Source organism: Microcebus murinus, chromosome 1, assembly GCF_040939455.1.
Source record: "Microcebus murinus isolate Inina chromosome 1, M.murinus_Inina_mat1.0, whole genome shotgun sequence".
NCBI classification, from domain to species: Eukaryota; Metazoa; Chordata; class Mammalia; order Primates; family Cheirogaleidae; genus Microcebus; species Microcebus murinus.
Window position 1 is genome coordinate 52,678,595 of NC_134104.1, and position 27,739 is coordinate 52,706,333.

At 38.5% G+C, this 27,739-nt stretch overlaps 1 protein-coding gene across 1 annotated transcript in view; it reads right to left on the reverse strand.

Annotated features, from left to right (window-relative positions):
• The window catches only part of MYH15 (myosin heavy chain 15), a 173,324-nt gene that overhangs the window by 92,830 nt on the left and 52,755 nt on the right, over positions 1–27,739 (reverse strand). Inside the window, 8 exon segments of the mRNA XM_012777219.2 lie at positions 2,268–2,331; positions 2,333–2,401; positions 3,717–3,893; positions 11,216–11,386; positions 11,812–11,985; positions 17,446–17,564; positions 25,136–25,274; positions 26,670–26,773. Coding sequence (XP_012632673.2) covers positions 2,268–2,331; positions 2,333–2,401; positions 3,717–3,893; positions 11,216–11,386; positions 11,812–11,985; positions 17,446–17,564; positions 25,136–25,274; positions 26,670–26,773 — 1,017 coding nt within the window.

The following is a 27,739-nucleotide window of genomic DNA, read 5'->3' on the forward strand; positions in this document are numbered from 1 at the left end:
TTTACAAACATTTGCAAAGTCTAAATCATTAAGATATACAACAGCTGCACCAACAAAATCCATAGGTGACCTGGAGAAAATCAGTTAGCTATAAATATGGAAAACCAATAAAATATTCTCTGGGCTTGAGTAGCAATGTGAGATGGCAGATATCACGAAGTTTAATCACTAATGTCCTTTTGATATGCCCTAGGTCTCTAAGTGACTTACTTGACCTCTTTGTACTTCAATTTCTCCCTCCATGAAAAGGGAATAATACTATATTTCATTAAGTTTTTTAAAAAGACCATCTGGGGGATGGTCATGCTGGAAACTCAGACTTGTGGGGGGAGGGGGAAAAGGGCATTTATTGAAACCTTAAAATCTGTACCCCCATAATATGCCGAAATAAAAAAAAAAAAGAATTATAACTCTGGTTTAAAGTATTTGGATTCCTCAGTAAAAAAGTATGGTTATTATAAGTGATTAAATGTTTGGATGGGTCAGAAACTTGGAGACAAGTATTTTCATGGAGTGCTTAAAGAATTATTAAAAAAAAAAAATTCTGGACAATTCTTCTCTTCTAGTTCCAAAGAACACAGCACACACCCTGAAGAGTTAGAAGATGATTTCTTCTCTAATTGTCTGTCCAAACCACTCTCTGATCTCTTATGATCAGAGAATTACTCAACTGGGAGCCATAAGCTCATGTGGCTACCATCTAACAGGCTTCTCAGAGGTACTTTAGAAGCTATTAGAATCAGGCAAATGCACTGCCTGAAGATTAGCCGGGTCCACACAATAGCTTCCATTTCTCAACCTCCTCTTGAGGCAGGCCCAGAGAGTTTCAGACACAGTCCTGAATTATGTCATAATGCACTAATAAAGCCAGGAAATGCTAAATTACCTCTCTACTCCCTGACCGTGTCAATCAGGAGTCCAAAATCAGCCCAAGACGAGCCAGGAGTGAACATGAGTCTGGGTGTAAGCTAGGAGAAGAGTGAGAATGTTGGGAAGTGAGAATACACCCCACATTTAAAGAACAGCTCGTGTACTCTGCCCCACTGTTGCTGTGGAGGAATCTGAATCCAGGCAGACCAGATTTTCTATTTTCCTAGCATTTCCATTATTCAAAACAAAAGAGAAATCCACATGTACACGTGAAATCTCCTGATTGTTTAACCTATGTGGACCAAACAAAATATGTTTGAAGGCTATGTTCTGCTCAGGGGCTGCCAATCAGTAACTTTTGCTGTAAATCATGGAGCGCTTCCGTCTGTAGTTGGTGGAAGTTCAGCTGTGAGGTTAGTGTTAGCAACTTGGCTCAGAGTCTTCAAATTCATCATACGATGGTGCGGAAGTTTGCATTGTATCCTAAATGTATGTAGCCTGTCCATCTTTCTATTCTGTTTGTTTGTTTGGGGGAGACCCTAAGAGTGCACTAGGCATTAGACTAGGAAACAGAAGTCCTGCTTCCTACCTAGCTGTGCCATTTAGATTTGTAAAACTGAGGATGCTACTTAACAGAAGACATACCTGAAAAGGTCATGGCAAAATTGAGTAAGATAATGTATCTAAAAGTGCCTTGTAAATCACAAACTACTAAACAAGATTAGTTGTCAATTGGTAAATAAGTACTTATGGAATGCCTTCTGAACTGGCATTTGCTACATGCTAGAGGCTACAGTTGAACAAGTCAGACATAATCCCTGTCTTCATGAAGCTTCTAATAACCCCAAGTGCACAGAGCACTGTGAAAGAGAAGTCCAAGATATTTGGGTAAAATATATATATATAAATATGTATTTGGGGAAAGTATATATATGTGTGTGTGTGTGTGTGTGTGTGTGTATCTAAAAGTGCCTTGTAAATTACAAACTACTAAACAAGATTAGTCTCAATTGGTAAATAAATACTTATTGAATGCCTTCTGAACTGGCATTTGCTACATGCTAAAGGCTACGATTGAATATATGTATATATTTGGGGCTTACTATTGCCCCCAAATCATTCATTGAAACATGATTTTTTTGTTCTCCCTTTGCAGCTAGGTCGAGTAGAAGATAAAACAGGCCAGAAACAGACTCCTTGAAATATATCTATCTTAGGGCACTAGTACCATTTCCCTGAAGAACCAGCCTGAGAACAGAAAGCCTAAAAGGAGGGGACGACTCAGACCACAGGGAGCAGAACATATCACAGTAAGGAAGCAAGGATTTTTGTAAAAGCTGAGGCAGCCACGGGTTCCATTCTGAGGCTGAAAAATCAAGGAAGATTATGTGACTCACCACTGTCGGTACAGATATAATTTTCAAAAAGGCTTGCCAGGAGTCTGTTGGAAGACTTCTGAAAATACAGCCACCACTGTCTCATTAAGGAGGTCTTTGTTCTTTTCAAGCCAACTAGTGATGTTATAAGGTACCTTTAGAAAGACATGCATTTCAGGTAACAAAGGGAAAAATGCATAAATTTACATAGCAAATTGTTCATTACTTTAAAAAATCACAGATTACGTGGGTCCTTTAACTTTGAATCAGTTTCACATAACAGTACTGAATAATACTTTAAAAGTCCATTGTGCAGCCCAAAGAGATTCTCAAGCTTTACCATTTACACTCTCCAAAAGAAAGGGAGAGACAGGAAAAGGAGAGTGGAGAGCGAAAGAGAGTAGGGAAGAAGTGGGAGAGAGAGGTGGAGAGGAAGGAAGGATTAAATGGTGTTTCCAGTAGAAACAACTCACATCAGCAGTCCTTCTATGGGCAAGAATAGATGAAATAACCCAACTGTCCCCGAAACACAGTAAGCACTCAAAAGAGGGTGACTATGGTTAACAATAATTTAATGTACATTTTAAAATAACTAAAAGTGGAATTGGAATGTTCTTAACACAAAGCATACATACTTGAGGTGATGGCTACCCCAATTGCCCAGATTTGATCATTACACATTGTGTGCCTGTATCAAAACATCACATGTATCCTGTTAACATATACAACTATTATGTAGCCATAATAATTAAAAATAAAAATTAAAAGAAAAAAATGTTAGGAATTACAATGGTATTTTGCTATAAGTATCATAATTAATATGACAAGATATCAAAAAAGAGAACTATAAGCATATCTGTGAGTACAGTTGGTGGGCCATTTTTAGGTTGAAGTATTATTTTATCCTTTATCAATTCTCTTTTTGTTCCACCCAGAATCACTGGCCAGAGGCAGAAAAGCAGAAGAAAGGGGCACTCACACCAGCGGGGAAATGAGGAGAGGTAGTGAGGGTCATTAGAAACCTTTGTTGGCCATAGTTTGGAGACCATTACTTCACATTGACTATTTCTTTATGGGAGAATAAAAAAAAATCTTCAATAAAAAGATCAATTGAAATGATTCAATCACACAATGTTAAGTTAAAAGGAAGGACAAATAAGGGAAAAGCCCCTGACTTTGATGGTGTCCATGCCTTTCTGAAGCTGTTTTGCTTTGAGTCGGGGTGACAGAGTCCATCTTGAAATTTTTGACCTGTGTGCACATGGAGTGGTATTGTGGCATGGGCATTTTATTTCCTGAGTGCTAAAAGGCTACACTGCATGTATTTTATTTTTTCTGGTACTGAGATGTATTCTGTTCTTCTCTTCATTTAATCTAAATTTTGTTTAAATATTGTCTAAGGACTTTGGTTGAGGGTATTGGAAATAAAGCCAGGAAAATATAGGGCTAAGGTTCCAGAGGCTAACTTACCACTCCTGCATAATGGACAAGTTCAAAATGAGCTTCATCTGTCTTCTTATCCAGCTTGGGCTTCTGGAGATAAACCGACTTTCCAAAATGGTTGGCAAAGAGTTTGGTCTTAAAAGTCACGTCTGGAGCCTTTGGAAACATACCTTCCTCTTCAAGGATGGAAAGGATGCCCATTTGCTATGGAGAGGCATATAAGCAGCAGATTAAAAAAAACACACTAGGAAACAGCACTTTCAGTACAGGGTCAGAATAAATTCTTTCCCAGGAACCTAAATAGGTGACAAAGGGAAGGATATTCACTGCATATAACTAGCCTACCATTCATTCAACAGATATTTGTTAAATATCTACTATTTAATACTGATACCAGTATCTGTATTAAATACAGCCGGTAGGTGATGCAGCCTGGAGCCATGTACACAAAGTGCCTGTCTCTTCAGATACGTGACACACAGTCGGGGGGAAAATAACAAAGTGCCTGTCCTCCAGGCACGTACATTCTAGTGGAGCAGACAGACAATAGGCAAGCAAACAAAGAAATAACTATAAAAAATAAATAACTTAGTTTCATATAAGTGCTCTGAAGAAATCATGCAAAGTAAAGAGACAGTGGCGGGGGGTGCTGGAGGGGAGCTATTTTAGACAGGGTAATCAGGTAAGATCCCTCTGACCTGAATGAGAGCAACCTGAGAAGATCAGTGTACAAGTATTCCGGGCAGAAAAATGAAGCGTGCAAAAGCACTGAGGAAGGAGCACCCTTAGCACACAGAGGCCAGTGTGGACACAGCAAAGCTAGCTGGACGGAGCACGTGGTAAGATGTCAGGGAGGTAAGCAGCAGCTGGACACCAAGGGCTGTATAGGCTGTGGTAAGATATGGAATTCATTTTAAGTATAATGAGAGATTACACTTGGAGATTTTCAACATGAAGTGATGTGATTTGATTTATGCCTGAAAGCTATCATTGCTTTAGAATGGGGTGGGCAAAGTAGAGTTCGTGGGCCCAATCCTGCCTGCAGTCTGTTTTGGAAAGCCAGTGAGCTAAGGAATGGTTTTACATTCTTAGAGGGTTGTAAAAACAAACAAGTATGTGACAGAAAACCTTATAACCTCCTTAAGCAAACTTTCTCTCTAAAGGATCCTACAGTCTCTGTCACACATTGGCCATCACCTTAGCCATTGTAGCACTGAAAGTAGCAGTTAACAACATGTAAACAAAATGAGTGTGGCAATGTTATGGTAAAACTTTATTTACAAAAACAGGCTGCAGGCTGCATTCAGTCCACACAGCCATAGTTTGCTGGTCTAGGCTAGTGATGGTGTTGGGGCTTGTGAGAAGCCATTAGAAACGTTCTTGGCCTGAGCAGCTAGGTAATAGATGCTGCCATAAACCGACATAAACATGCATATATTTACACACAGGGGAAAACAGGTTTTAGAGGCAGGGGAAGCCAAGGATTCTTACGTGTGCGTATGTATCTGTGTATTTATAGGTTCAATTATCTACTCCGCAAATACTTTTGAAGTGTTTCTATGATTTTTTATGAGCAAATCACTGTACCAGACACTTTGGGTTGTACCAGGATGAATCAGACATGGGTTCTGGTTCCAGAGTATGCAGCCAAGAAGATGTGCACATAATATATAGACTACAAAACAGAGGTACAGATACAATGCTGTGAGAATTCCAAGATAGAACAAACAAGGTAGAACGTGACCACTCGCCCCAACAAAACAGATTTCATGATTTTCTATCAACCCTTTGTACCTAACAACGACAGACCTCAGGTTTGGAAGAGATATTAAAGGTTTGGTCCAACCCACCTGATAAATCCTTGAATTCCCCTTATAATTTCCTTCTAAAAGGCTAGTTAGCTTACACTTGAATATTTCCATGAAGAAAGAAAACACCAACTCTGAGTCAAGGCTCTGGATGGGTGACAAAATTTGCTTGCCATTTAGAATCCTTATTCTAAACTCTTCTACTAGAGCCACACAAATGAATCTGATGCTTTTTCCATGTAGTGGCTCGTTAGATATTTAAAGATCATGCTTCCGAGCCACCTAAGTCTCTCTCTCCAATATATGCACTATAATTTCCTCTCTTTTGTATATTCTCATAGACCTATATTTTATAGAAAGTATATTTAACAACATTCCACCAATCACTTCTTTTTTTTTTAAGAGACAAGGTCTCATTCTGTCAGCGAGGCTGGAGTGCAGTAGCCCATTCATAGCTCACTATAACCTTGCATTCCTGAGCTCAAGCGATCCTCCTGCCTCAACCTCTCAAAGTGCTGGGATTACAGGCATGAGCCACTGCACCTGGCCCACCAAAAACTCTAACACTGCAGTATTCTGGGTACCTTCCTTCATCCCAAGCACCTAGGTGGGAAATAATACAGAGTGAGGATGTGAAGTATTCTAAGTGAGGACAAAGTATTCTAAGTGAAACCAATGTCTGTCTTGCTCCTGACAACACTGACTTTGTGAGTCCTTGGCAAAGAGAGAAATGAGGAGGAGGAGGGAAGGAAGAGGGGAACAGAGAAGGGAAGGGGGGCAGGGAATCTGATAAAGTAAACAGTTTATCCACTGGCACAAGCTCTTGGAGGCATGGAATCCCATCTTGTACAGGGTTATTTTCCTCCCGTGCCAACAGCCAATCCTCAGTGAAAACAGGAATGAATCATTTAGAAACGTAAGCAACCCCTTGGATGGTGCCTTTTAGCAAGAGGGTTGTGGCAAAGCTCCAGGAGTGGCAGTTCCCACCTCAAGTAGAGCTATCTCTGACACACGAGGTCCTCATTTCCCTTGGTCTCCAATGACGCTAACTTCCACTTTGGGATGAATGGAAATTTTATGTAAAGCAAATCATAGCTCAAAAGGTAACAATTAAACCACTGATGAAGGAAAAACACAGTTTCTTCAGGGTCTTCTCCATTTCCTGAGTGCTCAGGAGCTGTAAAGCTTCTAATATATATAGGACAGTCCAGCAAATTAATTTTGAAATAGGTCAGAAAAAAGAGTAATTATGTCCTTTCTCCTAGCATCAATTGTCCTATATTGCACAGTAGATACTTTGAGTCAGTTGCCCTGGCTCAAAACATTAGTGCTCTGACCACTCCCTCTTCAAATATTATCAATTCTACTTTCCTCTCTTTTATATCTGTCACTTTCTTACTACTTCCATTTCTGCTGTCCTGGGTCAGGGCCTCTTTATTTCTCACCTGGATGCCTTTCCTCCCACCCCCAATGTTATACATAAACCCACCAGCTTAAACACCAGCAGCTCTGAGCACTACTCCACTGCCCAGCTCAGAACCCTCTGTGGCTCCCTACCACATTAAAATAAGGCACAAATTAATTAAAATCCCTTCATGATTTGACCCTTTTTTTCCTTCTAGGCACCTCTTTCTATGTATTCTATCTCCAACTAGACCAACATGTCAGGACATGTCCTTTGCTTTCTTGTTCCTATGCCTTTGCTCTTACCTGTCCTCCCACCTTCTATCTATCTTCACCTGCTGAAATTATATCCGTTCCCTAAGATTTAGCTGAAATTTTACCCCTCCTCAATGCCAGCCCTTTCTAGATTCCTACAGAGATAACTTCTGTTCTTCTGACCTCTTGGGCCTTTGTGCCTTTTATTGAATTTATACTGCACATAATGATTTTTAAATGCATTTTTACCTTTATTAGACTTACAAATCCTTTACTTGACTGCATACTTCCTAAAGGCAAGAGCTATTTATAACAAATGCTTACATTTTCTACGGCATTCGATGCAAAGTCTTACACACAGTAATGTGGTATGAAGCCTAAACTTACGGCCCAACATTATGTGTGTTGTGATATCTGAGAAAAATCAGGAGGGGCTCAAATTACCTAATTACAAGTTCCCCTCCCATTGTGCTTCCATGGGTTAAGCGCCCTAGCCAAACAGCCCTCCCTCTGACAGGGACCAGGCCCAGTGTCTGTTTATCCCTGAGTAATGGGCTTCAGTTCCCTGCCAGCCCATGAAATTATTCAAACAAGCCTACCACATCCTCCTGTGGGACCCTAGGGTCACCTCGCTCTACTGTCACTACAAAGCCTGCCTCCCACAGCTCCCGCTTGTTCACTCTATTCACAATGCAACCCCCTTGTGGCCCTGCATGACATGGGGTGTCTCCCCCGACGGGCTGGGAGCATAAGTGACTAACAAGATGCTGGTTTCATCTGTCCAGTGTTGGATGTCATATGTTCAGCCACCCCATAACCCTAGGGCAAGATTCCCTCAGTCAGCAATGGGGTGAAGAGGAAGTGACAAAAATAAGCAGTTGCTAAACAGATTTACTTGATTAACCACAAAAACAACAAAATAATAAAAGTTAATTTCAAGACAGGACACCTTTCCAATTATAGTAAAAGTTCCTTAATTGCCAGATGATGCCTTCTGGAGTCTGCATTCCTCATGATCCTTCGCATAGTAGGTGCCAAGGCGACTAAAGTGTAGGCCCTCGGCAAATTTCTGCTAAGTTAATTAATTGACAGGTGAACATTGAGACATACAGGTTTGAATGCTGGGAACTTGGCTGCTTTGCTGTGGTTACCAGACACAAAGTAAGAGTTGCCAACAAAAAAAGCATGAAGTTATGTGTTCAAACAAATATTGATGGGCATATAAGATATAACCAGATAGTAATATGATTCATTTTATACTAAAAACATAAGAATTAGCATATCCAAAGAGCTCCCATTGGGAGGCAAAAACACATATATAATGCCAAAATTCTGCCAGTATTTAAAAGAATGTTTAGGACTTTCTTTGGTATACCTGATACCATTGACTACTGACGTGAGGAAAATTCCTGTTGTCTGATGGTATATGATTGTCTAGAAATAACCAAAAGTTATTCAGTCCAAGTCAGGCACATAAAGCAAATAATGTGACCAAGCTAGGTAATACAATTTGGACTAAAAACTAGTAAGATAAGTTTGGAAGCAAATATTATCTTGAGCCTAGTAAAATTCTAAAACCTGATCATATTATGGATCCTGTAAGAAACTTTCCAAAAGAGCTGAATTATTGGAAGGAAAGTAGTCTTCCAATGTGACTATACTGAAAGAACAACAAGTTTTTAAATATATAATTTAGGATATGTTTGTTAAGAAATTGTAGAGATGATCTCTTTACCAGTGTCTTATGTATAATTGTAAATATGCAATCATATAATAATAGTTTAATATATAAATTATTGATGCTCAAGTGCTAAACAAACTAGAATATTTCAAGTAATGAAATAAGTGTGAGCTAATCCTATAATAGATTTGTTCGCAGCATATATATGGAAGGAGGTCACTGTGAGCTCGAAGACCAAATTAACAATTAAAGTTGGTGTTAAAATACATTTTTATTTCAGTTTGATATAAACTTTTTATAAACTTTAAAATTTAAAACCTTTATGTATGAAAATCTTTTTTCCTTATACACACACAGAGACGCATATTAAAAAACATTTTGTACATATTGATATATTTCAGTTCTTTCAAATTTTAAAAACTTCCCATGATTCATTCTATTTCAAGGAGTGGGTTTGATCACTAATATTTGCTACAAATTTTCTTCAGAAAGCCTGATTCACTATAATGGGTCTTTTCAAAATACAGAATCTTTTCAAGGAAGGTTTTGATATTCTTTATTTGCCTGACCTGAGTTCCTTTGAAATCCTTCAGAGAATAACAAGAGACTTATTTTTTTCTTTTTATCATCTGGTCAGTATTTTTTTTTTCTCATTTTATCATATCAGTAGAAAATACAACAGGAAATTACATCCATGTTGCTAATGTGCTATTTGGAATAACTGGGACTGACATAAATGAGACAACAGGCTTCAGATCAACTAAAAATCAGTAACATTCACAGACATCAGGAACTTAATAATGTCTATGTCCCACCTTCCTGCCTGAAAACAGTATCTTGGTATCATCAAAGTGACCAGATATTACAGGTGACAATTGCCAGAAGCTATCTGTCCCTCCGAGGACCTCCAGTTCTTATGTTTCATTTCTAATCAGAAAACTACAGCTTTTATAATGCCAGAAAACATTTACCAGATCACAGTGGGTTTCTCTCTATCATTATTTTTAATCAGCTCAAAGTTGATTTTTTTAATCACCCTAGGAATGTTCTCGTCATAAAATAAATAAAATCAGTGTGATATCCACTCCTGTTAGGAATAATAGTTATTTTCAAGGAAGATTTAGTTTCATCTAAAGCGTAATAAATAAAATCGATAGGACATTGATTGATAAAATCTGAGGCCTGCAAACAACAGTGAGAGGTCAGTCACCCTAGCTCCTTTCTAACAGGATTGTTGAGAATCAAATGCAACAGCATAGCTACAGAGCTTTCAGAAAGTTAAAGGCTTCAGCCTGCCCAAGCCTGTCTTCAAGATTCACTGCAGGCGCTGGGGCTCACACCTGTAATCCTAGTACTCTGGGAGGCCGAAGTTGGTGGATCGCTCAAGGTCAGGAGTTCAAAACCAGCCTGACTGACCCAGTCTCTACCAAAAATAGAAAGAAATTAATTGGCCAACTAAAAATATATATACAAAAAATTAACCGGGCATGGTGGCGCATGCCTATAGTCCCAGCTGCTCGGGAGGCTGAGGCAATAGGATCGCTTGAGCCCAGGAGTTTGAGGTTGCTGTGAGCTAGGCTGACACCACGGCACTCACTCTAGCCTGGTCAACAAAGTGAGACTCTGTCTTCAAATAAAAAGATTCACTGCAGTCCCCTACTACGACAAGACACAAGGGGCATGTAACTGCTAACGTGCTGCCCTGCTTGCCCCCATGGACAAAGCCACAGAAAAGACCACACAGAATTCCCCCCAACAAACCCTGTTAATCTTTCCCAGAACACGTGGAAGGTTTTCAGAATACGGGAACATCACTGAATTTAGAAACCGTACACTGCAGCTAATTTACTAATAAGCCATGAAGTATTGTCATAAATTACTTAAACTAACTGGTACTTGTCCAATTAAATGAACAAACTACACCCTGCAAGGTAGTGGCCTTGAGGATTGATGGCAGTTGTTTGTTTGCATGCTAATTTGCCAAATTTCGTTAAGCTGCTCTGGGTCTACTCATTCACCTCATGTTAATCAGCCAGCCCCTACAGTGCTCATATTTTCAGCTCTGTGTTTTTCCAGTCAAGAGCATGACCATTTTTAATCTTGACAAGTTTCCTCACGCATTAACAGTGGAGGCCATGCATAAGCAGCAAATGTGTAGCAAAAGTCTGCGTTCGAGATGATGGAGCAGGGCAGCTGTCGGGAGAGTTGAGTTAGGATGCCACGGGTGCTGCACACAAAGACCATTAAGGCAAAATGTGCAGGGCTCTCCTCCCCCATTTCCATCTCCTGCCAGAGCCTGATTCCTGGCATGGATCAACATGGCAAGTAGGGACAACTCTCCTTAAATGAAAATGAACAAGGCGAAAAACATAGATCACCTTCTCAATGAGATCGATGCAGGCTTGCAAATCCAGACCAAAGTCGATGGACACCCAGTCACTGCCTTCTTCCCCGTATTCCTCTTGCTCCGAAATAAACATGTGCCAATTGAAGAATTGTTGTAATTTTTCATTGGTAAAATTAATGCAAAGTTGCTCAAGGCTATTATGCTTCACAGATATAAATAGGCATGAAAAAGAGATAAAATTGAGGTTCACTTGCAAGAATGTGCAGTAAAGAGAAAACCATAACACCATGATAGGATGGTAAATAGACCCAACAAGTAACAAATGCTCAATTCTTGCTTCCTTCAGCTATACCTACAAACTAAAGATTATACAATAAAGTAACACTTAATGTTATTACAATTCAAAATCCTAAAGGATTCCTTTGCCTCTATTCCCCTTTATATAAGGCTGAATTATGAAACTAAGAAATGCTTAATACTATGAATTAGAATAATTATTATTATTAATTACAGTTCTTTTCCAACCAAGGTAGCCTGAAGGTTTGCACAGAATCTCATCGTGCTTTGACTATATTTTCCCATGTGCAAATCACTACACTTCCTAATCTCTTGTAAACATGCACTGACTTTATTCTTACTAAATATACTCATGTTAAGGATTTCAAAACCAGTGATGTCATGAATGCCAATGAAGAACTGCATTGACAGCTTGGCATCCAGGGCCCTATTGATACGTGCCACCAGCCACTTAGACATCCTCTCATAGATTGACTTGGACAAGGCACCAACCTCATTGATTACCTAGAAATCACATTGAAAACACTCCTTCATCTGACAGCAGTGTTCATTTTAATCCCAGACATTCTCTATTAGCAACCACCTTCTAGTCAAGTCAGGATGTATTTATTGACCTTCTGTGGTTCCAGCATTCTGCTGAATACAATGAGAGAATAGGAAGAAAGAAGCAAGGAAAAGAGGGGAAAAGGAGGAAAGGAGAAGGGTAGGGGAAAGGAACAAGCTAGCCTGGTGCCTCCCTACCAAAAACTTAGGAGACATCATGTTCCTATTTCTAAAGGACTAAGTACCCTGGGGTGTGGTGTAGCGATGTGTTCTAAAGCTTTGCTATTTCTAAATGTGGGCCGAAGACCAGCAGCAGCAGCACCTGGGAGCTTGTTAAAGATGCAAACGCTCCAGCCCAGCCCCAGACCTGCTGAATCAGAATCTTACTCTAACACAATCCCCAGCTAATTCTTATTGACAAAGACTCTGTCCTTGACTAGACTTCAGTCAGGCTCCTTGAGTCCTTGCCTAGCCCTTACCTGCCCTATCTTCAGCCTGTCTAGCCTAGTTGCAGTAAGAATTCTGTAAGTCACTTTAGTGAGAATCCCCCACCTTTGATACCTGATTAAGTTCCTAATTCCCCACCTTTGACATGTAAGTTCTTGGCCTGTCTTTAGCAAGAATCCCCTCAGCCTTGATGTCTTCTCTGAGTAATTTTTCATCCTCTGATCCTGTCCTTCTGCTCTTCAACTATAAATCCCTATTCATCCTTGTTGTATTCAGAGTTGAGCCCCAAGCCTTTCCCCTATCGCAATACCCCTATTGCAGTAGTCCTGAACAAAGTCTTCTTTACCATTTTAACAAGTGTCAGAATAATTTTTAACACTACGCACAATAAAGTTTTAAAAGTACTGGTATAGAAGATCAGGAATCTGTAATCCCTAGCCCGTGTTCTGCCACCGCTGTTGCTGCTAATAAATTGTATAACCTTTGGCAAGTGACCTAATCTCTCTTGGATGCAGGATCTTCATTTGAATAATGTTTTTGAAGGATCTTTCTGGCCCCATCTTCCAACCCTATATTAGTTTCCAGTGTTGCTGTCAACAACCTGGACTAAGAATGGCCATTTGGTGCATCATTCTGACTCAGATTCTCCTACTCTAAAACCGAAGCTGCATTTCCCTTCCCTGGAGGGGCGTGGCAGAGGATCTAAAGTAACCTACTGGGGAGAGCTCCAACCTTTGTGCCTGGATGGTGCCATACAAATGTGGATCCTGCTTCCATAATGCAAACTCGCTGCTGTAGTAGCAGGTTTCTGACATACTCCAAGTAGGAGTGAATTTCAGCTGGACATTCTCCAAGCCTGGAAACAGAATGTGCTCCAACCACTTAACATTTAAAATAGGCCTATCACATCCATCCTTCTCATCCCAGGAGAGAGCACGCAGCAGGAGCCAGTTGGTGTCTGCTGGTGATTTAGCTATGAGTCACCCACTCTCTGATCAGTTATCTTGACTCATTTCCACAGTAATCCATAAGCCGGATGGCATCACGGTTTTTTATCATCAGCGTCAAGAGCACACACGTACAAATAAAGCATCAAGAAAGATTTTCATCCTCTGTAACACTGAGGAAATCGCTCCCTGTCTACAGCAGTCACTTGGAAACTTTAAAAAGAACATGACTAACTTGCTCACCCCTTTTAATTCCCTCAATACTTGATAAGTGCAGATGGGAGAGAAACCTCTTTGGTCAGGTGTGGGGAGTGTGAAGAAACACAGGAAGAAAGCCTGGAGATGCGGGCAGAGGGAGAGAAATAAGTGGTACAATGTTTGCTGAAGGAATTAATGAATCCAATGGACTCATATACTGGTCGCTAATTAATCATTTTCATCATTTCCTGTCCAATGAAGACGGAATAAGGCAGCTAAACCTATACTTTCACTTTTTAGGGGCTAATTAGACCCATTTCTTAGCTCTTTTAAAAATAACCTCATGGAAGCCTTTGATTACTTGGGGGCAATAGTACATGAAAGAAAATAACAGCAGAAAAACAACCAAACAACAAAAAAAGAAACAAATAGTCAAATGTTGAACCACATTGATCCCTGCCTTTCTCATCTGCAAAGTAACAGTAATAAAATATGCATATCTCGGGGCTGTGAGAGGTTCAGTGAGACAGAGGATGTAATAAACTTACATAGCACAAAGTTTGGCACTTAGTATCCAATAAATGCTAGTTCGCCCTTTCCCAGCCCCTCCTTATTTTTATCATTTCCTCATCCTCACCCCAGTACTTAGTTGTGTCACCTTGAGTGGTTAATCTTTCTAAGGGTCCACGTTGAGCGGTTAATCTTTCTAAGGGTCACTGTCTTTAGCTGTAAATTGAAATATTAATAAGATCTATTTTGTAGGCTCATTAGTAGATTGAATGAGATAATCCTTACAAGCATGTAGCACAGCACATTTAGGAAGTACTCAGTGGATATTATTATTGTTTTGTCACCATTATTAATTTTTTTTTTTAGACAGAGTCTCACTCTATTGCCTGGGCTAAAGTGAGTGCCACTGCATCAGCCTAGCTCACAGCAACCTCAGTCTCCTGGGCTCAAGCAATCCTACTGCCTCAGCCTCTGGAGTAGCTGGACTAAGGCATGCGCCACCATGCTTGGCTAATTTTTTGTATATATATTTTTAGTCAGCCAATTAATTTCTTTCTATTTTTAGTAGAGATGGAGTCTCGCTCAGGCTGGTTTCTAACTCCTGACCTTGAGCAATCCGCCCACCTCGGCCTCCCAGAGTGCTAGGATTACAAGCGTGAGAAATGACTTATTTTTAATAGACATAGTTAGAGCTGTATTTTATGGAATCATAAAATACTAGACCTTAAGAATGTTAGTTCTTGATAATCATGTATGGAGTTTCACAACTTGGGACGATACCCTCCCCCAAAGGAGGAGCACATTTAGAAATGCGGATGGCATTTTTTTGGTTGTCATAATGAATAAGAATGCTACTGGCAATTAGTACCTGGGGACCAGAAATGCCAAACATCTACAGAGTGCAGGACATTCCCAACCATGAGGAGTTGTCCCATCTTAGAAGCCAATCACCTCTCTATTTAAAAACAGAAAGTTGTTAAACCATTTCACTGAGGGCTCAGAAAGATGAAGATAATTGACCAAGGTATCAGAGTTAAGTCAGCATTAGAGCTAGAACTAAATTTTGTATAAAGTGTTAGCACTGCAAGAATTTTTCCTATCTTTTGCAATTGTCATCAACAGAGCATACACATCTCTATTCTTAGCAGTGGCAATTGTCTCTATAAAGTCAGTAAAATTCCTAAGAAAAGAAAAGCTTTACAGTGTGCTTTCTTACTCTGTCTCCAGGAGAGAGCAAGAGGGAGAATTCGGGTTTTTTTTTTTTATGTTGAATAATAATATATTAGCTTGCTTCACTGGTTCTATTATAGTAAAGGCTAGAGTGGTAACTCAGTCCCTTAGAACATAATATTAAAAAGGCAAAGGTTCGATTTTAGTTCTTCTATGGACTTATTTTTATTTTTTGCTTTTATTATAATTTTTAATAATTAAAAATTAGTATGCACATAATAATCACACATATTTATGGGGTATAACGTGATACTTCAATACATGTATACAATATGTAATGATCAAATCAGGGTAATTAGCATGTTCATTACTGCAAACATTTATCATTTCTTTGTGTTGGGAACATTCAAAATCTATTATTCTAGTTACTTGGGATCAGTAGTTTTATACAGAAAAAGACCCTGTTCTATAATCACAGTATGTCATATGTGCATGTTGTGGTGAATGTCTAAGAAAGCATGAAATTGCCAAACAACTCTAACCCTACTGCCAAGAAATAGCTCAATTACTTGTCCTGCTGATCATGATTCAAGCTCAGCTCAATTTAGTCTATTTTAACATTTGTGGAGCACCCACTGCTTGCAGGGCACTGTGCTAGACACAGGGAATACTAAGATGAATTAGACACAGCCCATGCCTTCCAGGAGGTTAGGCTACCAAGGAAGACAAAAATGTAAGCAGATTATTTTAATATAGTATATTTAGTATTATAGTAGAAGTAGAATTATTGGTTTATAGAGTAAGCTAAAGTAAAAATTCATTTTGATTTGTCATGTAAGTGATTTAAATAACATAGACACATCAGATAACTTAATATACCAGGGAACAGAGTTATTTGCAGTCAAAATGACTGTAAATAATGCAGACAAATTTATATATTTGTCTCTTTTTCAGATTAAGGATGTATGTAGAATAAAACATCTGAATACTAGCTACATGTTTGTTGGAATGCTATTTTTATTCCCTTACCCTCAGTTTCCACAACTGGAAAAACAAAAATTCTGTATTCTTGTCCTACTTACCTCTGAGTATTGTTGTAAGAATGGAAGGAGATGATACCTGTGAGTGCTTTATACATATTATATGTGACGGAGACAAGACTATCTCTTCACCACACCTTTTCCTCTTTCCTGAAAGGTACATTTCTCAGCACCCTGTAGCTAAGGGGATAATTTAACTAATTCTCACCAATGGAATATTAGTGAAAGTGATATCCCTTCTAGACTTAAACAGTTAAAAGTGGGTATATTCTCTCCAAAATTTATCTTTTCCCCTTGTGCAGTAGCTTTGTCTCAGATGGTACTACAAAATGGAAGAAGGCTGTACACTCTGTATTGAACTTGATGTAAGAAATAAATATTTTGCTGTCACTGAGACTTTAGCGTGTATGCATTACTGCAGCCCAGCCTACCTCACACTGACTAATACACATTACAGATGAAAGGTACTAGCATACTTGGATGGTCTCATTACCCAGCAGCCCTGATGACAATTACTACATTAAGGCAAAGCCTCAAGATCAGCAGTCCTCAGAAAATTTGTTATTCTATCATGATAACATATACTGGATGCTAAATAAAACCTACATGACCTTCCATCTATCATTTCTGTTCTCGTACCCCTCTCCCGTTGAATATTAATTTCAGCATATGTTCTGAAACCTTTTCTCAACTAAGGCATTGCCATGTGTCTGTTACACTAAAGAAGTCAATATGCCAAGTAGGTGAGGGATGCCAATTTACCAATTTTATTCATGTCAGGAACCAACAGCGTTGAAAATTTTTTAGCTGGACAACAAAGATGTTGATCATAACAGGTGAAGGATATGACTGCATCTGTAAAGAGACTTGTTTCCTAATGGAAAACTGTCAAAATGTATATTTCAGGCTAGACATCCTCTTAACACAAAAGCATTTACTGTGGTGTGCATCATAAGTAAAGTCATCTGGAATACTCATCATGGTAGCTCTTTTTTGCTTTTTTTATAAATGCTCTTATTACAGACATTCTCAGTAGTTGAAAAACATGCAATATGTATACAATTATTACAAGATCATAATATGATAATGCTCTTATAATATCATCTTACCTGTTCTAAATTTTGACCTCTGGTAACATATTCATTACCAACTTTGATTCTAGGATGGAACAAGCCCTTCGCCAACTCAGAGGAGTTAATGCCCATCAGGAAAGCAGCTTTGTCAGCACCTGGTTATAAGAAAGGAATACAAGAAGAAGGCAGGGAGGGAAAGAGAGAAGGAGGAAGAAAAACACTGCTAAAATTCATTTCTTTATAATTAAACAAACTACCCAGTGGACAGAAAGATGATATGTTTAGATCAATGCAGCAAGCTGAATTACAGTTTTGAAATAAATGCCTGAATCCTAAATGTTTGAAGGAATCTATTTCTTAGACATGCAAATCAAAATCACATTGAAATGCCACTTCACACCTACTAAAATGGCTGTAATCAAAAAGATGGACAATAACAAATGTTGGCCAGAATGTAGAGAAACTGGAACCCTCATGCATTGCTGGAGGAGATGCAAAATTGTGCAGCCACTATGGAAAACAGTTCAGCAGTTAACTCAGAAGTTCAATGCAGAGTGACTATAGGACCCAGCAATTCCACTTTTAGATATATACCCAAAAGAAATGAAAACATATGTTCACACAAAAAATTGTACACAAATGTTTCTAGAAGCATTATTCATAACTGTCAAAAAGTGGGGAAAAATGTCCATCAACTGATGAATGGGCAAAATGTGGTATATTCATTCAATGGGATATTGCTCAGCCATTTTTTTAAATGAAATATTGAGATGGGTGCAGTGTACACTGTCTGGGGAACAGGCATGCTTGTAGCTCTGACTCAGGCAATGCAAAGGCAATACCCCTGTAATATTCTGAAACTTTTAAAAAAAATGAAGTATTGATATGTGTTTCAACATGGCCAAAACTTGAAAACATTATGCTAAGTGAAAGAAATCAGACACAAAAGGCCACACATTGTAGGATTCCATTTATATGAACTTTCCAGAATAAGCAAATGTATAGCTACAGAAAGTAGATTTGTGTTTGTCAGGAACTGGGTAGGAGAGAGAATGGGAAATAACCACTGTGGGCTATAGAGTTCTTTTTGGGGGTAATTAAATATTCTGGATTTAGATAGTGGTGATGGTTGTACAACCATGAGAATATATTAAAAGCCACTGAACTATACACTTTAAACGGGTGAGTGTTATGATATGTGAATTATATATCAATTTTTTTAAAGTATTGATATCTTGATACTGGCCCTCTTCTAAAAAGAACTATTTATCTGTCTGAAGGACATGGAAAATCCCATTTTTACTATTTGCCTGTTTTCCCCTTCTATGTATATACTTGCAGAGTCTCTCAATGAAACAGGGATTTGGGTCCTGTATTTTGATAATTCAAGATAACCACCAATAAGCAGAAGCCAGGACGCTTGCCCAGTTACCAAAAGCCCTCCCTCTCCTCAGGAAGTTTCTGTTTACTCCATAGTGCCCTCTGGTGTCCAACAAGAACCCTTACACCTTGCAAAATTGTAGTTTTTATAAACCCAAACTTCCATTTTCTAAGGAAAGAAGCAGAGAGGATTAAGTGCTATTAGAAGGAAGAGTAAATAGGCATGTATCACATCGGGTGTTGAAAAATGGCAACAGCACAAAAGAATGCCACAGGCAAACGTTAAGCATATTTCAAATTGTAGATTATTTCAGTTACCAAACAAAATGAATATTCCACTCATCTGAAACCTTTCTGCTATGCCTTCCATTTTAAATGAATCCTGAGATATGCTAGTATTTCTGACATAGTCATTCTGTAGAATAATGTCTTATCACAGAAAGTAATGCAATCTTTCTTCACTAAAAAAAAAAAGTAAAAAAATTTCCTGAGCAAGAACCACAAAAAGGGAATAAAATAAAAACAAAACATAATTAGAGAGCTATATGTATTAGCAATATCAATTTCCTTTTCGTAGCCTTTAACATTTTCAGAGGTTTAAAAAGCTTGAAATGTTCAATTTGCTTATTAACTAAAATCAGTATAAATTATACACACATTCCTACAAGCTATATACCTACTTCATGTTAGTTTATTTGCAGTGACAATGGCCTGGGCACTTGGTTGTTATGAAACCTTTCAAAATGCAAAGCCTGTTTGGGAAAATAATTGGAAATTCAAAGGTAGGGCAGATATGCCCATTTTATACTGAGATATTCCTGCTAAAAGTGCCATGTTTGGAGACAAAAGGCTGATATTTCAAGTTGAGTGTTAGTTGGGTCAGAATCACAGACTTTTTGAAATGGAAGAGATTTTAGAGAGCATCTAATTTCAATGTGAAAATATTTAAAAGAAAGGGAGAAATGCAACCTGCCTGTCAATCTGAGTGGAACCATACAGTGACCAACAGTGTGAAAAACAAACAACTCACAGTGTCTGTCAGGTTTAAAACAAAAAAGACAAGAGTTTTTGGTTTGAAAGCTTTGGAAGCATTTAGAGGGATGATACAGGTAATAATAGTCTCAAAGAATAGTTTCCCACACTGAGAGCCTTCAGACATCCTTTTTCCCAGTATTAAGGACAATCCTTTGAGCCTATTTTTATCCATGAACTAAAGAAACCCAAATTCTCTCTACAGTATCCCACCTTAAACTTTAACAGAAATAACATCCAATGTTACAGAATTTCTCACCCACTCCAGGGATAGTTGAGTATCTATAGACAGAACTGATATGCTCTGGATTGATCCCACTGTATTGACATTATACATCACACATTTCTGGTTTTTTGTTTATTTGTCTTTTGGGCAGAAAACAATAGTAGTCATCATGCTTCAAAAAATAATTTCCTTTGCACTAAACATTTTGAGTTTTACAACCAAGATGAAAACAATGTAAATCTATGAATAAATGCCCATCTGAAATTCAAGAACTACTATTGTAAACATAGCAATGTCTATAAACACATTTTAATCATGTTCCCAAAGAGGTTATATAAAATTCCCAATAATAAGCATCAATTCCTTCAGGACCTTGTGAATAAATCCATGGATTTTAATTAGGCTACATGGTCTTACCCAGGAGAGGTAAGAGCAGCTAGAGCAGTGGTCTGGGCCTCTTTGGTTTTACCATGTTACCCAGGTGATTTTAATACATGTGAAAGTTTGACAACAAAGTCCTTATTACAGTGATCCTCAACCTTGACTGCACATGCAGGTCACCTGGCAAGTTATAAAAACAAATACTGATGCCTGCATCTCACCCCTGGAAATCTGTTTTCTTTGGTTTGGGTGAGCTTCAGAAATCTAAAAGTTCCCCAAGTGATTCAGGTGGGCAGCCAAGTTTGTGAAGTACCATCTAGACAATGGTAGCCAGGTTTGATAAGTATATTTTGAAGTCAAGAACAAAATATGGCTTCACCTGGGAAGGTAGGGAGGTAGAGAAATTCAAAAGGCAATCTCTTCCAACTTCACAGTCCTATCCTAGTTCAGTCCCATCTATAAATAATCAGTTATAAAAGAAAAGAACAAAATCCAGTGTTGTCAATCTATAAGGATTATGATATGACATTAAGTCTTTGGTGGAAGGTTACAATACAATTCCTAAGCTGTTCACATTTCATTAATTTATTGAACAAAGTTTACTGAGCACTTGCTATGTGCAAGACCAGATGCTAGATGCTGTTGTAAGAAGGTAGCTAAACCAGACAAAAATCTTTGTCATCAAGAGATTATAGTTCATGAGGGTAAATAAAACACAAGCAAAAATAGCATTTCAATAAAACCACTGCACAGGAGACACAGAGATCAAGTATCTTGAAAGTGTGAAACAGAGAGAAAACCCTTCTGGACTGCATGAGCAGGGAAGATTTCAAAAAACAAGGAACATTTGGTCTGAGCCTTGAAAGATGAGAAGGATTTTGACAGGCAAATGTGGGAGAACAAGAACTTCTGAGGTTAAAACCCAGATGGATGGGACTGTGAAGTCAGGCAGTGAATGAGTGATAAACTGGGAAAAAATGGGTGATTTCTGCTCACAGAAGACATCTGATGCCACTATAGTATTAGTTAAGTAATGCGGAAATGCCAAAGGGACTTTAAGCAGAGAAACATTGTAATTAGAGTCAGAATGATGAATTTTGGAAATGTGCAAGACAGACCAGAGCGGCAAGCGGTTAAAAGTACAGACAGAGTGAACTCATTGCAGGATGCCAAAGTGTGAGATGCTGAATCTTTAAACTGGTGATGGGAGCGGGAAAGAGAGAGACAGGGAAATATCAGTAGGTTTCCAGTCTGAGAAGTAGAGAGGAGTATCATGAGAATGAATAGAGAAGCCAATAGGAAGACATCACCTGGGGGAGAAGATGGTGCACCGGGTTTTAGCTAAGCAGAATTTAGGATCCTGGTGCACGTACATTAGAGACTTAGAAATGTGGGGTTGGAACTCAAGCAAGAGGGAAAGGCTGGGACGTCACCTTAGGTTTGGGTCCCCCTCCGCTTTCCAGCCTTTTCTCCACCTGTCCAGCTCCTTCCATTTCTTCCTAACTAGAGAAAAGTTACCAAAGCTTAACATATTAAGAACACTTCGAAATCAAGAAATATCCAGCACCTTAATTTTTAAAATGAGCTAAAGATAGAAGCATCCTCAAAAACTCAAGAAAGAAATAGTGCAAATAGGTAATAACATTCAAAAAGTTAATATGTAAACATAATAGAAAATCTGGCTAATTGACAACAGAAAAATAACTGCCAATATTGGTGAGGAGGGTGAGACCATACTCATCAGAGCCGATGGGAATTTGAATGGTAAATCATGGAGCAATTTGAGAAATAAATTTACTTCTGGAACTTTATCCTAAGAAAATAATATATGTAAAATCTTTGAATCTATAATGGTATTCACCAAAACCTTGTTCATAATAGCAAAAATCTAGAAATAAATTAAATACCTAAAAAGATATTTAAATTAATTATGAAAGCTATGTCCTGTGGCATTAGCAGTGGTTGTCTCTGAGTAGAATTCATTTAACAAATAACTATCCACTGCCATGCACCAGGCACATTTTAAAACCTGGAAATATAGCAGTGAACACACCAAATCCCTGTTCTTATGGAATTTACGTCTGGCAGAGATTAGAAGGGATTGGGTAGGAAAATCAATAATAAATAGCATATGAGTGACATGAAGAAAGATATTCAGGGTAAGAGGATAGAGGTGGGGTGGTTAGAGAAAATGAGCATGGAAAATGAGTATGGAAAGAGAAGAGAACAGGTTCAAGGGTTGAGCCCTGCAGCCCTATAGCAGTTAGAAGTAAGGAAGATGAGGACACTGTAGCAAGCCAACAGGGAGACTGGATGAGACTATATATTTTACTCATTCATCTGTGTTTTCTCATTTATTAAAAAGTATATTTTGCTTTTGTAATAAAAACAATTCTTGGCCGGGCGTGGTGGCTCACGCCTGTAATCCTAGCACTTTGGGAGGCCGAGGCGGGCGGATTGCTCAAGGTCAGGAGTTCGAAACCAGCCTGAGCGAGACCCCATCTCTACCAAAAATAGAAATAAGTTAATTGACCAACTAAAGATATATATACAAAAAATTAGCCGGGCATGGTGGTGCATGCCTGTAGTCCCAGCTACTCGGGAGGCTGAGGCAGTAGGATCGCTGAGCCCCGGAGATTGAGGTTGCTGTGAGCCAGGCTGACGCCACGGCACTCACTCTAGCCTGGGCAACAAAGTGAGACTCTGTCTCAAAAAAAAAAAAAAAAAAAAAAAAACAATTCTTCAAAAAACTTTATTTCAAAATGTTGAAAAAAACCAAGAAAACAATGAAACAACAAAATAAGATGCTATAAAAGCAAACATTAATATGCTAATATATAGGATGTTTACACGAGCTTCACATCCCATTCCCTTACTTCAATCACATCTGTGCTAAAGTGTCGTCTTCTCTGAGGGGCTTCCTGCCCACCCTGTCTATTACAACCCCTGTCTCCTGCTACTCTTTATTCTTTTACTCTGCTTTATTTCCTTTTTATTATGACTCGATACATATTTGTTTATGTATTTTTTGTCTGTCTCCCACACTGGACAAGACAGGGATGATATCTTGTTCACAGATGTATCCCCAGCACCACGAATAGTCCTTGGCACAGACTGGCCTCAAAAATTATTTGTTGAACAACAAAAAAACAAACAACCCAATTAAAAAATGGGCAAAGGACTTGAATAGATATTTCTCAAAGGAAGATATACAAATAGCCAATAAGCACATGAAAAGATGTTCAACATCCCTAATCATTAGGGAAATGCAAATCAAAACCACAGTGAGATATCACTTTATACCCATTAAAATGGCTATTATAAAAAACAAAAAAAATAAAATCACAAGTGTTGGCATGGATGTAAAGAGATTGGAACCCTTGTGCATTGCTGGTGGGAATGTAAAATATTGCAGCAGCTGTGGAAAACAGTATGGTGGTGCCTTAATACAACAGAATTACCATTTAGTCCAGCAATTCCACTTCTGGGAATTGAAAAGAATTGAAACAGGGACTCAAACAGATATTTCTATACCAACATTCACAGCAGCATTATTTACAAAAGAAAAAAAGGGAAGCAATCCAAGTGTCCATCAACTGATGAATGGATAAACATGGTATGTACACACAATGGAATATTATTCAGCCTTAGAAAGGAATGAAATTCTGACAGATGCTACAACATGGATGAACCTTGAAGACATTATGCTAAGTGAAAGAAGTCAGAACTGGAAGGTCAAACATTCTATGATGACACTTAGAACAGGCACTGAGAGTAGTAAAATTCAGAGTTAAGAAGTAGAGAAGTGATTGCCAGGGACTAGGGGGAGGAGGTAATATGGAATTTTTATTTAATGGGTACAGAGTTTCAGTTTGAAACTAAAAGATGATGAAAAGTTTGAAACTAGGGACGATGAAAAAGCTCTAGAGATGGATACTGATATTTACACAACAATGTGAATGTATGCAATGCAATGCAACTGAACTATGCACTTAAAAATGGCTGAAATGGTAAATTTTATGTTATGCATATTTTACCAAAATTTTAAAAAATTATTTGTTGAAAGATCTGAATAAATGGATATTCTCTTTTTGTTGGAGTTGCAAAGAATTTTGATGGTAATAATTGTACTAACTATGCTTCCTTCCTTTCATAACTGTGGTTTTCTATTTTAATGATCATTCTAGACAGATCATCCATAGTAAGATGCCTCAAGTCTTTTTGGTGAGCAGGCAAGACTGTAGATTTTTAAAATGTGAATATAAAACAACGGGAAATGAAAGCCTGTGGTCTTACCCCTATGCAGTTAGTTACCTCATTGGAATTCTAGGGGCCTGCTTTCATACCTCTGTTATGTCATTTAATACATTTTATGGTAATTTGCTCCTTTCTCTGATTCTCTCAATAGTCTATGTGCTAAGGGCAGACTATGTCTTAGTCAATCCTGTTTCACTCAAGTTTAGCAAATTCACTGGATCATCAATAATTAATTGAGGAATGCTTCTTACTCTGTGATAGGAGGATTCTACATCAGAACGGTGGTTGGGAGAATAATTTTGAGGAACAGCAATCAAGGGAGATGGTATTGATTAATTTCAGTATTTTCCAAAAACCAAGAGGTGAGGTCAACTGCAATCAAAAGGGGAACAGGCCTGAGGTCAGGGATTTGAAGAGAAGTATGTGCCATGTCTTCAAAGTAATTCTTACTTTCTGTGCCATCTGCTTCCAGTTGCTCTTCTCCAGGTTTCTGTTTAAATTTCACGTTTCCAAAGTGCATGATGGCTCCAGTGAGTTTATAGCATCCATACTTCTCATCAGGAAGAAAGCCCAAGATGTCCAAGGGTTGCTGTAAAAAGAGAAACAGATGGCCGCTGTGTCTTCATTTGCCTAATGGCTGCAGTAACCACCTCATACACAACACCCCCTCCCCAGCCCCCTGCTGCCGGCCACACCTCAGGCTATGGCTACAGGGAATGAGACCGACAGCTCTATTCAAAACAATGCAAATCGGCCCTGTTGGCATTTGGTCACCCACAGTCGACTCATCCCTTTAAAAGAGAATTAGGAAGGCAAAAGACTCAGCTTATTTCATTTCCAGTAGTTTTAGAACTTTGCTTCAATGCCCTGTCCTTCTCTTCTCCCTTCCAGCAACAGATCACTAACTAGCTATGTGAGGTCAGTTATTTTGCCTTTCGTGGTTATGACAGAAAGCACCATATCTGCTGGGTTGCTTATTTCTGTGATCCCTTATGTTCTCCTGACTTTATTCCAGAGCTGACACATTTCAAAGACTGGCAAAAATAAGTGTTAAGAAAAGCCATGACACCATAGAATTGCATCCACTGTACACAGTAAGATGTGCATTCTCATACACTCCACAAGGGCAAAAATTGGTACAATCTTCCTGGTGGTTAATTTAGAACATATACCAAGATACTATAACAAATTCATAATCCTTACCTAGTATTTTTATTTCTAGAAATATAGCATAAGGTGAATTTAATATACAGAAAAAGTGTTTACCTACAAAAATATTCACCATAGTTGGGAAGAGGGGGACAAAAAAACTTGAGTCTCACACTAGGAGAATAGCTCAATAAACAATAGGACAAATGTCTGATAAAATCTTAAGTATCCACTTAAATGTTTATGAAGAGTCTATAATGACACTTTAAATGCTTGTAAGATTAAATTGAAAGAATAAACTCTACATACCAAAAAGTATATACAGTATTATTATAATGTTTTGTGAAGAAACAAAACAAAACCAAAAAAAAAAAAACCTCACTAAAATGACAATATAAAAGTAACCCCAAATAGATAAAAACAGAACAGAGACTGTAAAGATAGTCATCAAATAGGGTACAGTGTGTGTTGCTTCAGGGATGTATGGGCCAAAGGCCCTGACTTCACCACAATGCAATATATCAGTGTAAAAAAATTCCATTTGTACCCCCATGAATATACACAAACAAAAAATAATGAGAAAAAGATATATACACTAAATTTTTAAAAGTTTGCCATTGAGTTGAATTTGTGTTTCCATATGTTCGAAAGTTACTATACTAACAAAGTACACTTTTACAATAAATTAGTGAACTTTGGACAGAAGCAGCCCTCTACCCGCAGGGGAAGCAAGGCCACTTCTCCAGGTCCTTTGAGAACAATGGAGCTGGAAGATGCTTTCTTCCATTTCTCATTGTCATTGCCAGACTTAACTTTGACAACTGACAAGTCTTACTTCTGTGGCCAGCAATTCTTCAGCATCATCCAGGCTCTCTACAGTGACTACACCACAGGAGCAAAAGTGAAAATCAGAGGGATTTGCAGATACCAGGAGCATGTCTACAGTGGGAAAACCGGAAAACCATCCATAAACAGCTTAAAGAAATCCTCAAGGCATTAGAAAGTAATTGACCAATATTCACAGTTTACCCTTACAGTTTATAGCATACTTGTAAACAAGCTAAAATCAAATCCATATTCTAGACCAAAACCTCTGCAATCAATTTTTGCCCTCTATTAACTTGTCAGTCATGCGTCAATGCCTCCCAAGAGAAGATCAGGCTGGCCAAATCCAAAAGCAGATTCAATTGCAGCAGCTTGAATTGGTGTGAAAAAAAAAAAAAACAGATAATGTGTGTTGGCAAAACTTTGAAAACAGAAATTTGGCCTAGATTTATGGCTGAGGGCCAGAGGACAAAAGTATTTTGTAAACTTATCAGTAGAATAGAAGTGAGCTTCAGAGGCTAGGAAGTAGCCAGGCCTCAGGTCACAACCCAGGGAACATTAGCAGGGTAACCTGTCACTTCAAGTCCTCGCTATTAGGAGGCTGATCTGTCTTTCAAGGGATCCATAAATCAGCTCCATGTTCAACTGCGCCCTGATACGTCTGAGACTCCTGACATGATTCACTTAGTCAGGAAACATAAAGTAGGCCCCAGCAGAGGCCAGCTGTCAGCAGCACATCATCAACTGACTTGGCAGAATCACATTAACCTCTCACTGCCCAACACTTGCTCCCAAGGAGGTCTTTTTTTTTTGAGCTGGTCTTATTTTTCTGTTTATTGCTCAATGAAGTGAAAATCTGTTACCCTGAACCCCAAATCTCAGAAACAAAGAAATTAGGCTATATGAATGTTCATAGCAGCTTCATTTGGAAACAAGCCAAATAGCCATCAGGCGCTGAATGGGTTAACAAACTGTTGTATATCCAGACAGTGGATTGTTATTCAGCAAACAAAGGAATGAGCTGGGAATACACTGCTGCCTACATGGCAAAATCTCAAAATAATTATGCCAGGTGAACTA